At 32.9% G+C, this 12,825-nt stretch overlaps 1 protein-coding gene across 1 annotated transcript in view; it reads left to right on the plus strand.

Annotated features, from left to right (window-relative positions):
- LOC127704269 (trichohyalin-like) overlaps positions 1-12,825 on the plus strand; it is a 128,460-nt gene that overhangs the window by 47,440 nt on the left and 68,195 nt on the right. Inside the window, exons 4-5 of the mRNA XM_052208259.1 lie at positions 6,585-6,769; positions 7,353-7,868. Coding sequence (XP_052064219.1) covers positions 6,585-6,769; positions 7,353-7,868 — 701 coding nt within the window. The remainder of the gene's footprint in view (positions 1-6,584; positions 6,770-7,352; positions 7,869-12,825) is intronic.

Genomic DNA, 12,825 nt, shown 5'->3' on the forward strand with positions numbered 1-12,825 from the left:
AGGTACCATACCACAAAGGGAAGGCTGGGATTGAGTTTGGGGGTGATGAATCATGAGGGGGTTCAAAAAATTTGGGGGGGGGATTTTTTTTTTTTCCTTTTTTTTCTTTTTTTCTTTTTTGAAAATTTTCTTTTAAAATTTTCCATTTTAAATTGGTTATTTCTGATTTATATTTAAAAGCAAATAATAATGATATGGTAGGAGATACACACCAAACAGGATGTGTAAATTTTTATATAATAAGTATTGTGCAATAGCAAGAAATTTTCAATTGCACAGTATTGCACAATAGCAAGAAATCTTCAATTGCACAGTATTGCGCAATAGCAAGAAATCTTCAATTGCACAGTATTGCGCAATAGCAAGAAATATCCAATAGCACAATATTGCGCAATAGCAAGAAATTGTCAATTGTACAGTATTGCGCAATAGCAAGAAATATTCAATTGCACAGTATTGTGCAAAAGAAGATACTTCGTATAAATTGCTTATTTCTTGACCAATTTCAATGGGGTTTTATTCTTGAATTCTTGGGGTTCTTTAATATGCTGAATCTAACCGTGTATTAAGTTTTTGGATTTTGGGCCCCGTTTTTAAATTGGTCCACATTGAGGTCCAAAGGGTCCAAAATTAAACTTTGTTTGATTTCATCAAAAATTGAATTATTGGGGTTCTTTGATATGCCGAATCTAACCGTGTATTTAGATTCTTAATTTTTGGTTCCGTGTTCAAATTGGTCTACATGTACATTAAGGTCTAACGGGTCCAAAATTAAACTTAGTTTGATTTTAACAAAAATTGAATTCTTATGGTTCTTTGATATGCTGAATCTTAACATGTATTTAGATTTTTGATTATGGGCCCAGTTTTCAAGTTGGTCCAAATCGGGGTCCAAAATTAAACTTTTTTTGATTTCAACAAAAATTGAATATATGGGGTTCTTTGATATGCTGAATCTAACCATGTATTTAGATTTTTGATTTTTGGGCCCCGTTATCAACTTTGTCCACATTGAGGTCAAAAGGGTCCAACATTAAACTTTGTTTGATTTCATCAAAAATTGAATTCTTGGGGTTCTTTGATATGCTGAATCTAACCATGTATTTAGATTTTGGATATTGGACCATAATAGGTGAATGTCCAATTTAAAACTTTTAAGTTCTTAGACCACATTCATTTCGGTCAGAAACCTATGCTGTGTCAAATATTTAATCACAATCCAAATTCAGTACTGTATCAGGCTTGAATGTTGTGTCCATACTTGCCCCAACTGTTCAGGGTTTGACCTCTGCGGTAGTATCAAGCTGAGCCCAGCGGAGCATTTTATTTGTTATTATTTTGAATATTATTATAGATATATATATAAACTGTAAGCAGCAATAATGTTCAGCAAAGTAAGATCTACAGAAAAGTTAATATGACCATAATTGTCAATTGACCCCTTAAGGAGTTATTGCCCTTTAAAGACAATTTTACACAATTTGTTCATCAAGTTTGCTAACATTTAAAAATCTTCTCCTCTGAAATACAGGTGAGCGATTCAGGCTCTTGAGAGCCTTTTGTCTGATGTTATAAGCACAAGAATTATTTTTTGTCCAGAAATTTACTATACATTTCAACCAAATTAAATTGTAAAAATTAAAAGACAAAAATATTACAAAAAAAAAAATACTTAAGACATTTCTACGTCTTTCAACACATGGTTTGTAAAATTCATTACTTTAATGTCTTCAAAACTATTTTTGTCTCGCCTTTGATGAAAGTCGCGGAAAGCTAGACATATAGGGATTGCTTTTACGGCGACGATGACAACGATGACGTCATCAATAATTGTTAAGTTTTCTACTTAAGTTAGTTTGGTAGGAACTACTTGTGATAGACCGTTGATATTTAATATGAAGTTCCATTACTATCAGAACATATCACAGTTTGATGACTATTTTGAGGCCCTGCCCCGTTGGACATGGTCCAGTGACTTTGAATTTATTAGCAATTCTCAATGTTTTCTGCTTAAATTAGCTTGATAGGATCTACTTGTGATAGATCAGTGATATTTTGTATGAAGTTGCATTACTATCAATTCATATTAGTTTGACAAACTATTTCGAGGCCCTGCCCCCTAGGTCATGGTCCAGCAACTTTCAATTGATAAACAATTTTTAATGTTAAGTTTTTTGCTTAAGTCAGTTTGAAAGGAACTACTTGTGATAGATCAATGAAAGTTTCTATAAAGTTGCAATTACTATCAGTACATATCAGTTTTTTTTTTGAGGCCCTGCCCCCTAAGTCATGGTGCAGCAACTTTGAATTTATTAGCAATGTTGCTGTCCATCAGATTATCTTTTTCTTTATTTTCTGCCAACAGGGAAGACATATTTCTGTGTCAACAGTTTATTTTTGATTCAAGCATCATTGCTGAGCATTTTTTAAGTATGAAATTCACCTTGAGAAAATCCTCATTGTTAAGAGTTAAGTCGAGAAAGGCAAGACATAGGTATTGCTTGCTTTTCCGGCGACAACAACATGATGTCGACAATTGTTAAGTTTTCTGCTTAAGTTATTTTGATAAGAACTTCTTGTGATAACTCAATGCCCTTGTAGGTCATGGCCCAGTGACTTTCAATTATTCACCAATTTTCAATTTTAAGATTTCTGCTTGAGTTTGTTTGAAATGAACTACTTACAATAGACAACAGTATTTTCTATAAATTTACATTACTGTCTGTACATCTCAGTTTGTTGATGGTATTTCTAGGCCCTTCCCACTAGTTCATGGTCCAGCGACTTTGAATTAATTAGCAATGTTGCTGTTCATCAGATTGTATTTTTCTGAATTTTATGCCGACATATATCTCTGTCAACAGTTTATTCTTGAATATGTTTAAGTGGGTTATGTCATTTTGTAACCAAATAACAATGACTCGTCTTTATTTACTGTGCATAAGTGGAGAAACACAGAACTAAGGCTCCAATCCATTATTAGTTTGAAATCATTATCCTTATTTGTGTGTAATATTACACAACCATAAAGTTGTATACATTCTTCTTTAGCTAAAGATCAAGCTTATAGTAAAATAAAATATCTTGGAAAAGTGCAGAAATACTGTCATTTGGCCCACAATGTATAAAAAATACAGAGTTTAAGAGGTCAAATATTTAAATCTCTTTATAAAATTACATTATAGGATCCAAAGTCAGCGCATTTTGGAGATGTTAAACAATGATGATTTTGTGCATTTTCTGACCTGAATGCTTCAAGAAAACCTTGACTGCAACCTACGATCAAAATGTTCTGTAATCAAAAGGTGCAAAGGTTTATAATTTAATCCCTAGACACAACAATTTTCTGGATTGTAAGTGGCGGGCAAAGTTAACTTTTCCAAAATCTTTTATAAATTATCGAAATAATGGACCAGAAATGATTTTGCAACACATGTACAAGAAAAGCAATAATTAAGGGGGTCATAACTTTGCAATTGATAAGATGGTGTACCAAAAAGAAGTTGGCTTGTACTAATAGTTAATTGTATGGGCAATTTGAACCCTTTGTGAACAAACTCCTTTCATATCTTACTTTCAAAGGGAAAGTATTTGATGGGGGTTTTAGATATTTTTATACAACCACAAAAAAATTTTGCGGTCGTATATTGGGATGACATTGGCGTCATCGTCGTCGTCGTCCGAAGACACATTGGTTTTCGCACAATAACTTTTGTTTAAGTGTATGGATCTCTATGAAATTTTACCATAAGGTTCAATACCACAAAAGGAAAATTGGGATTGCTTTTGGGAGTTATGGTACCAACAGTTAAGGAATTAGGGACCAAAAAGGGGCCAAAAATAAGCATTTTTGTAACTTCCAGACATAACTTGTGTGTTAGTGCATGGATCTCTCTGACATTGTATCCCAAGGTTCCATATCACAAAGGGAATGCTGGGATTGATTTAGGGGGTAATTGCCTCAAAATTTAAGGAATGAGGGGCCAAAAAAGGGGCAAAAAACAAACATTTTTATACGACCGCAAAAATTAAAAATTTTGGTCGTATATTGGTATGACGTTGGCGTTGTCGTCGTCGTCGTCGTTGTCGTCCGGCGTCGTCTGAAGACACATTGGTTTTTGCACTCTAACTTTAGTTTAAGTGAATGGATCTCCATGAAATTTTACCATAAGGTTCAATACCACGAAAGAAAGGTTGGGATTGATTTTGGGGGTTATGGTACCAACAGTTAAGGAATTAGGGGCCAAAAAGGGGCCAAAAATAAGCATTTTTGTAACTTCCAGACAATAACTTGTGTGTAAGTGTATGGATCTCTCTGATATTATACCACAAGGTTCCATATCACAAAGGGAAGGCTGTAATTGATATTTTGGGGTAATTGCCTCAAAATTTTAGGAATTAGGGGCCAAAAAAGGGGCAAAAAACAAGCATTTTTCTAGTTTCATGACAATAACTTGTGTGTAAGTGTTTGGATATTTCTAAAATTGTACTACAAGGTTCCATATCACAAAGGGAAAGCTGGAATTGAGTTTGGGGGTAATTGCCCGAAATGTTTAGGAATTGGGGGCCAAAAAGGGGCCAAAAATAAGCATTTTTCTAGTTTCCAGACAATAACTTGTGTTCTAGTGTATGGATCTCTCTAAAATTGTACTGCAAGGTACCATACAACAAAGGGAAGGCTGGAATTGAGTTTGGGGGTTTTGAATCATAAGGGGGTTCAAAAAATTTGGGGGGTGGGGTTTTCTTTTCTTTTTTTCCTTTTTTTTTCTTTTAAAATTTTCCATTTTAAGTTGGTTATTTCTGATTTATATTTAAAAGCAAATAATAATGATATGGTAGGAGATACACACCAAACAGGATTTGTAAATTATTATATAATAAGTATTGTGCAATAGCAAGAAATTTTCAATTGCACAGTATTGCACAATAGCAAGAAATCTTCAATTGCACAGTATTGCGCAGTAGCAAGAAATCTTCAATTGCACAGTATTGCGCAATAGCAAGAAATATCCAATAGCACAATATTGTGCAATAGCAAGAAATTGTCAATTGTACAGTATTGCACAATAGCAAGAAATATTCAATTGCACAGTATTGTGCAAAAGAAGATACTTCGTATAAATTGCTTATTTCTTGATCAATTTCAATGGGGTTTTATTCTTGAATTCTTGGGGTTCTTTAATATGCTGAATCTAACTGTGTATTAAGTTTTAGGATTTTGGGCCCCGTTTTTAAATTGGTCCACATTGAGGTCTAAAGGGTCCAAAATTTAACTTTGTTTGATTTCATCAAAAATTGAATTATTGGGGTTCTTTGATATGCCGAATCTAACCGTGTATTTAGATTCTTAATTTTTGGTTCTGTTTTCAAATTGGTCTACATTAAGGTCCGAAGGGTCCAAAATTAAACTTAGTTTGATTTTAACAAAAATTGAATTTTTAGGGTTCTTTGATATGCTGAATCTAAACATGTATTTAGATTTTTGATTATGGGCCCAGTTTTCAAGTTGGTCGAAATCGGGGTCCAAAATTAAACTTTGTTTCATTTCAACAAAAATTGAATATATGGAGTTCTTTGATATGCTGAATCTAACCATGTATTTAGATTTTGGATATTGGACCATAATAGGTGAATGTCCAATTTAAAATTTTTAAGTTCTTAGACCACATTCATTCTGTGTCAGAAACCTATGCTGTGTCAAATATTTAATCACAATCCAAATTCAGAGCTGTATCAAGCTTGAATGTTGTGTCCATACTTGCCCCAACTTTTCAGGGTTCGACCTCTGCGGTCGTATTAAGCTACGCCCTGCGGAGCATTTTATTCTAGTTTCATGACAATAACTTGTGTGTAAGTGTATGGATCTTTCTGAAATTGTACTACAAGGTTCCATATCACAAAGGAAAAGCTGGAATTGAGTTTGGGGGTAATTGCCTAAAACGTTTAAGAATAAGGGGCCAAAAATAAGCATTTTTCTAGTTTCCAGACAATAACTTGTGTTCAAGTGTATGGATCTCTCTGAAATTGTACTGCAAGGTACCATACCACAAAGGGAATGCTGGGATTGAGTTTGGGGGTGATGAATCATAAGGGGGTTCAAAAAATTGGGGGGGGGATTTTTTTTTCTTTTTTTTCTTTAAAATTTTTCATTTTAAATTGGTTATTTCTGATTTATATATAAAAGCAAATGATAAAGATATGGTTTGAATAGGTAAATTAAAATTTTTTAAGTTCTTAGACCACATTCATTCTGTGTCAGAATCATAATGCTGTGTCAAATATTTAATCACAATCCAAATTCAGTGCTGTATCAAGCTTGAATGTTGTGTCCATACTTGCCCTAACTGTTCAGGCTTCGACCTCTGCGGTCGTATCAAGCTGTGCCCAGTGGAGCATTTTATTATATTATAGTATTAAACACGTTTAACTTTTTAAGAAGTGATATATTCAAAGAAAAAGTTCATTTTGGTTTTCTACCAATAGTGAAATTGTTTGTAACTGAAAGATTTAAATATATCTAAAGGACATTTATTGAATTATTTTATATTATAGAACCGTTTTTGAATATTTGAATTTTTTTGTAGGAAGCAGTCCTGGTAATGTGAAACCAGATCTTCTGTGTGGTCAGAACAGATTTCCACCTGTTCTGGACCCTTCTGTCCCAAGCTCATCAGCAGATATAATACAAAATGGTGATACTAATAATTCCAATGAAGGAAGTTCTATAAACACAGACCGTTATGATGGTACATCTGGTGACCAAAATGGGGTCAGTGAATGAAATAGTAGACAAAGATTTCAGTAAACCAATCTGGTGTTTCTAATTATGATCTTACTAAAAGATGTCAAAGTTCAAATTAATGTTCCAAAAGAGTCCTGTGAGAACTTTTTCACAAAATATTAATCTTAAATAACGGTGAGACTTTTTAAGAATGGAAAAAAAATGCAAGATCATTTTTTGTGATTTCAGGAAAATCTGTGTACAGATATATGTATAAAATTTGGAATGCGAGTTCTTATTATTGCAATACTCTCCCAGTTGCAATATTCACATTTATAAAAACCTCACAATAATTTCTGAATTTACAGTATATTAGAATCCTATAAAAATAATGTTTCAAAGTAATCAGTGGATTTTAAGGACAAAATAGGTAACTTGCATGTAGTCATTTACTGATTTAAATCCTGAGTACTTTCATAGGTATTATAATAACATAAATGTAATACATGTTTATAAAAAAAAAACTACAAAAAAAACTGCGGAAATCTTAATTGAGAATGAAAAGAGTATGGAATTACATAGATCCAAACAAAATGACGAAAGGCTTATAAAATTTTCTGCTGTTTTATAGAATTTAGAGGATGCAATCCTAGCCAATGATATTTTAGATGGGAGTTTTAAATCAACTTCTAGCCAACATTCAAGTTCTGGAGCTACAGCTGCAGACCTGATCAGGACTGTTAATTTAGAAACAACTAACAGGATTCAGACATTTAAGAATGATAGTCAGTCAGTGGATTTGGTTGGTGACTTATTAGGAGCATCACCAGGGATAGTTCTGGTTGAGGATGACAATTTAGAAAATAATTACTTAGACCTAGGAGAGTCTAATGGTCCATTGGTTCAAAATAGGAAATCTGCAGATAGACCAACTCCTCTCCACATATCAGTCAGTGAGAGTTCTGGACAATGTAAGACTATTGAGACAGATGGAACGAATCTACTTTCACGATTACCAGCATCCCCAAGTGGATCTTCTCACTCCTCGGAAAGTCATCATATGAGTAGTCCTATTCTGATTGATAGTCTACGCAAGGCCTTACATCCTAAAGCTACTGTTGATGTGACAAAGCTTAGTCATAAACAGGTTTGTATAGCTTGTGTCAGATTTTGTCTGGTGGTTCAGGCATTATACCTTAATTATGTAGTCTATTAATAGCAACATTTTCTGGTGGGTTTTTTTCACTTCCATTACAGAAATAAAATTTTGATTGAAAAATATTTTCAAAATAATGGAATTGTACACTTGAAAAAGGAAGGAAAATCAGTGCTGAAATATTCAAAGCTTAAAATCAATTTTGAGGACTTGTTGGACATATAAAAGATAGAGGTGAAATTTAATCACACTGATAAAAAGATGGTGGGATTAACATGACTAAAATTTAAAGCATTTGTAGTTTGAATCCAAGGGTCAAAATTTTGTAAACCAGATATTTGCATTTGGCTAATTTTTCCACTACCATGCAAATTGGTATGCAAAGAAGTATCTACCACTTTCCACAGAAATAAAATCACACACATTATATGTTATGGCTTGGCTGCAAAAGGAAGTAATGCGATTTTAAGACTTTATTTATTTCCAGTCACAGACAAAACCTGGATTGTCATGCTTTCTCGGAACTATTTAGTTTGTCAATATCTTGAGTAAAACATAAAGTTGTGTCAAGGATTAATTATAAAACAGAAAGAGTAATGTTAAAAGTCTATGATAATGTATTCATACATATCACTGATGTTGAGCTTTATTAGTGCCCTACCGACGAAGTCGAAGGGGACTTAAGGTTTGCACTCTGTCTGTCTGTCATCAATTTTCCACACTTTTTTTCTTTGTGCTTAAAGATATTGATTTGATATTTGGTATATTGTTTTATCATGACAAGTTACAGATCAAGTTCGAATTTTGTTCCTGTCTGATAATTTTGTGCAGAGTTTGAAAAATTCATTCAAATAATCAGTTTTCCGCACTTTTTTCGTCATGCTTGAAGATATTGATTTGATAATTGGTATATAGTTTTATCATGACAAGTTACAGATCAAGTTCTTATTTTGTTTTGGTCTGATGTTTTGTGAAGAGTTATGTTCCTTGGACTTAGAAAATTCACTGAAATAATCAGTTTTCCTCACTTTTTTTCGTCATGCTTGAAGATATTGATTTGATAATTGGTATACATGTATAATTTTATAATGACAAGTTACAGATCAAGTTCCAATTTTGTTTTTCCGTTCTAATGATTTTGTGCAGAGTTATGGTCCTTGGACTTAGAAAATTCACTTAAATAATCAGTTTTCCACACTTTTTTTCATCATGCTTGAAGGTATTGACTTGATATTTGTTAAATAGTTTACACCATGACAAGTTATAGATCAAGGTAGCATTTTGTTCCAGTACAATGAATTTTTAACCGGTAGGAGACTATGTCGATATTGCCATGCAATACTCTCAGAATGCTTGTTGTTAAAAATCTTCTTTGAAATTGGCATGCATTTACCAGAGACATAAAAATATTTGAAATACACACAAATGGTAACCTGCTTATATATAATTTAAATGTTCTGGAAAGATTTTGTGAAAACATGGGTATTATCAGGCAGGGAGCTGGAAGGTAAAAAAAGAGGGTACTTATCTTGTGTTATTTACTTCTACAGTATTCAGCCGAGAGCCTTGAACATTTCTAGAATGCTAGAATATACAAAGAAAGATATGCACCTTACCTTGTGTACGCATTAGAATAATATTTATAGATTTTCCAGATGGTTAAATTTGATCAGCATTCTCATTGAGGATATTTACCTTTTTGGGAAATTTTGTGCTGTTTTAGCTTATATTTTGATGGGACTTTACAGTTTGATATTTAGTCTAATCAATTAGCATTGATTGTTGATTGTTGGTGTTAAACACCACTTTCTGCACACATGGCTATATCATCAGAGACTTTCTGCACACATGGCTATATCATCAGAGAGAATCATAGACCGTTGGTAGGAAAACTGGCAATTCTAATAAAAAAGATGGAAAAAAAACACACTGTGTCACAAACTTTGTAAAAAGAGTATACTAGTATCAACACAATTATTATAAAAGCAACTATATACTATATTTTGTACCATAGATAAAGAAATGTTTTCTCCACTTACTAGTGTAAAAAGATTGATTTTTATGAAAATGATTCCATGTTTTTTCATTGTCAGTTTTCTTGTAACATGTCAGCTGGATCCTATATTTGATAAAACTGAAATCAACATAATAAGTTCTCAGCATATTTATTAATTTTGTGTTTTGTTTCAAATAGTCAGTTTGTAACTCACTAAGGGGAAGTTGACATGTAATAGATGGTTTTGGTTAGTCATTTGGTTCTCATTTGGTTTTCTAGCTCACAAAGAAATAAATCATCTTAAAAAGGCAACCCAATGTTTGGTATTAATAATCATGTATGTTGTCAAGGAACATATAAATCAAGAAAATGCTTCGAATGCAGTAAAAGATATGTTTTACTTAAATTTTTCATGTAAATAAGTAAAAAAAGTGCACTTTTTTGGCTGACCTGGCCCAAAGGGCCAAGTGATCTATTCTCGTCACTTGGTGTCAGGTGTTGACAACGACACCCGGCCACAATCATTATTGGGTTTCTTGTTTAAAAAATTTGTCCGATGATCCTGCCCGCCAACCAACTTGGCTGACACGGATAAAAATAGAATATAGGGGTAAAATGACAAGATTTGTGTATTATCTTGAAAACCATTAGCCTGTCGACACTGAGGTTGTGAGTTCAAATCCTGCACATGGTAGATGCGCTCAACTCCAATCTTTATTAACTAGGATTATCAGTTTTCCTACCAAAGGTAGGTGGTTCTCTCTGGCCATCTGGCTTCCTCCACCAGTCCAAACTGATGACCACAAAATAGCACAATAGTGCTTAAAGTGGCATTAAACTTAATCAATCAATAGATAGAGAAAATCTGACAGGTCAGAAATGATTAGAATGTTGAGATTTACCTACTGTGTATTTACTCCAAAACTTTCAGAAGAATTCTTATTGGAATTATTGCCCTTTGATGAAGATTTTTCCAATATTTTTTTTATTTGCTTGTTATCTTGGAAACTATTATAGATAGAGAGAAAACTTTACATAGCTTAAATGATCAGCAAGACAAAACCTACAAATAAGTCACCATGGCTAGAATTTCCAGTTGATTCTTTATAAAAGAAATATTTTTTTTTGCTTTTTTGTCTATTATCGATCTTGAACACAATAAGAGATAGATAGAAACTTATATTAGCAAAAATTATCAGCAAGACATGATCTACAAATCAGAGACTTGTATACGAAATCCTAGGAATACTCCTTATAGGAGTTATTGCCTTTGCATGATGATTTTTTACCATTTTTATGCCCCTGCTGTAGCGGAGGGGCATTAAGTTTTACCCTTGTCCGTCTGTAAGTCTGTCCGTCCGTCCGTACGTACGTCCCAAAGTTGGTTTCCGTTCTTTAACTTTAGTTTGCCTCAACCAAATTTTATGAAACTTATACACAATACTCATGACCATAAAATACAGATCAAGTTTGAAATTGGGTGGCGTCACTTTTACAGTTCTTGAGTAATGCCCCTTTCTAAACATAAAAATTGCTGAACTTTTCGTTTCCGTTCACTAACTTTAGTTTGCCTCAACCAAATGTTATGAAACTTATACACAATGCTTATTACCATAAAATACAGATCAAGATTGAAATTGGGTGGCATCACTTTTACCGTTCTTGAGTTATGCCCCTTTCTAAACATAAGAATTGCTGAACTTTTGGTTTCCATTCTCTAACTTTAGTTTGCCTCTACCAAATGTTATGAAACTTATACACAATACTTATTACCACAAAACTCAAATCAAGTACAAATTTGGGTAGCATCACTTTTACTTTTCTTCAGTTATGTCACTTTATAACTTCTTTATGATATGCAAGCGGGGGCATCATCTGTGTCCCATGGACACATTCCCCATTTATTTTTTTCTATTATTGCCTATTATCTTGAAAACTACAATAGGTAGTTAGAAACTGTTATTGCCAAAATTCATGACCAAGGTCTACTTGTAAATTAGCCTGGCAGAAATTGTTGGTCAACTCCTTCAATGAGTGATTGCCTCTAAATGATGATTATTACCATTTATTACGTTTTTGTTCATTGTCTTGAAAACCATTATAGATAAAGAGACTCTTAAAGAAGGAGAAATAAGCAGCAGGAGATTAGATTCAAACATTTGTCAATATATCTGAAATTGTCAATCAACTTCCTATAGGGGTTATTGCCCCTGAAACATGTTTTTTTACCATTTTTTTTTTTGCATTTTTGACAAGAACTATATAGTAGATAAAGAAAAATTGTAAAGAGCAAAAATGTTCATCATGACAAGATAAAAAAAAAGGAATCTAAATCATGAATTATTTTCTTGTCTTCAATGTTGAAAAGACACACATGTCAATGTAAACGACAAAGGCTCGTTAGAGCAACTAGCTGACATGTACTTATACATGTATATCCCTTATTTGCATAATCGGTTGTTTACACCACTGATGATGTTATAGAATGACGTTTTACATAAAACTGATCATAAATACTTTCTGTAGACAATCAGTCATACAATCTTTGTTGTGTAACAACAAGGAAGGAGAATAGGAAATAAAATGGCAAGTGGGTTGATAATATATGATAAAAAACTAGTGATCTCTTTTATTACAGAACAAAGATTGTGATTTATCTGTGGGATCAGTTATTATTGTTATTAGCAATTACAAGCAGGTGCTTGTTCTAACTGTGAAAAACTTTAGTCTAATTAGAATAATTGGTACAATCAGTAGTAGTCAAGTGTCAACCATATTGTTATTTTAACACAATTGATTATATTTCATGTTACACATTCTGATTGTGTGATGAATAGGCATAGGAAATGCTTCAATTATCTCACATTTAATTGGTTTACATTTAGTACAATCTAATTGGAATATTGCTATTTTGAAATTGTTGCCTTAGATATGTTAATTTCAATCTATATG

Source organism: Mytilus californianus, unplaced genomic scaffold, assembly GCF_021869535.1.
Source record: "Mytilus californianus isolate M0D057914Y unplaced genomic scaffold, xbMytCali1.0.p SCAF_6, whole genome shotgun sequence".
In the NCBI taxonomy this organism is placed as follows: Eukaryota; Metazoa; Mollusca; class Bivalvia; order Mytilida; family Mytilidae; genus Mytilus; species Mytilus californianus.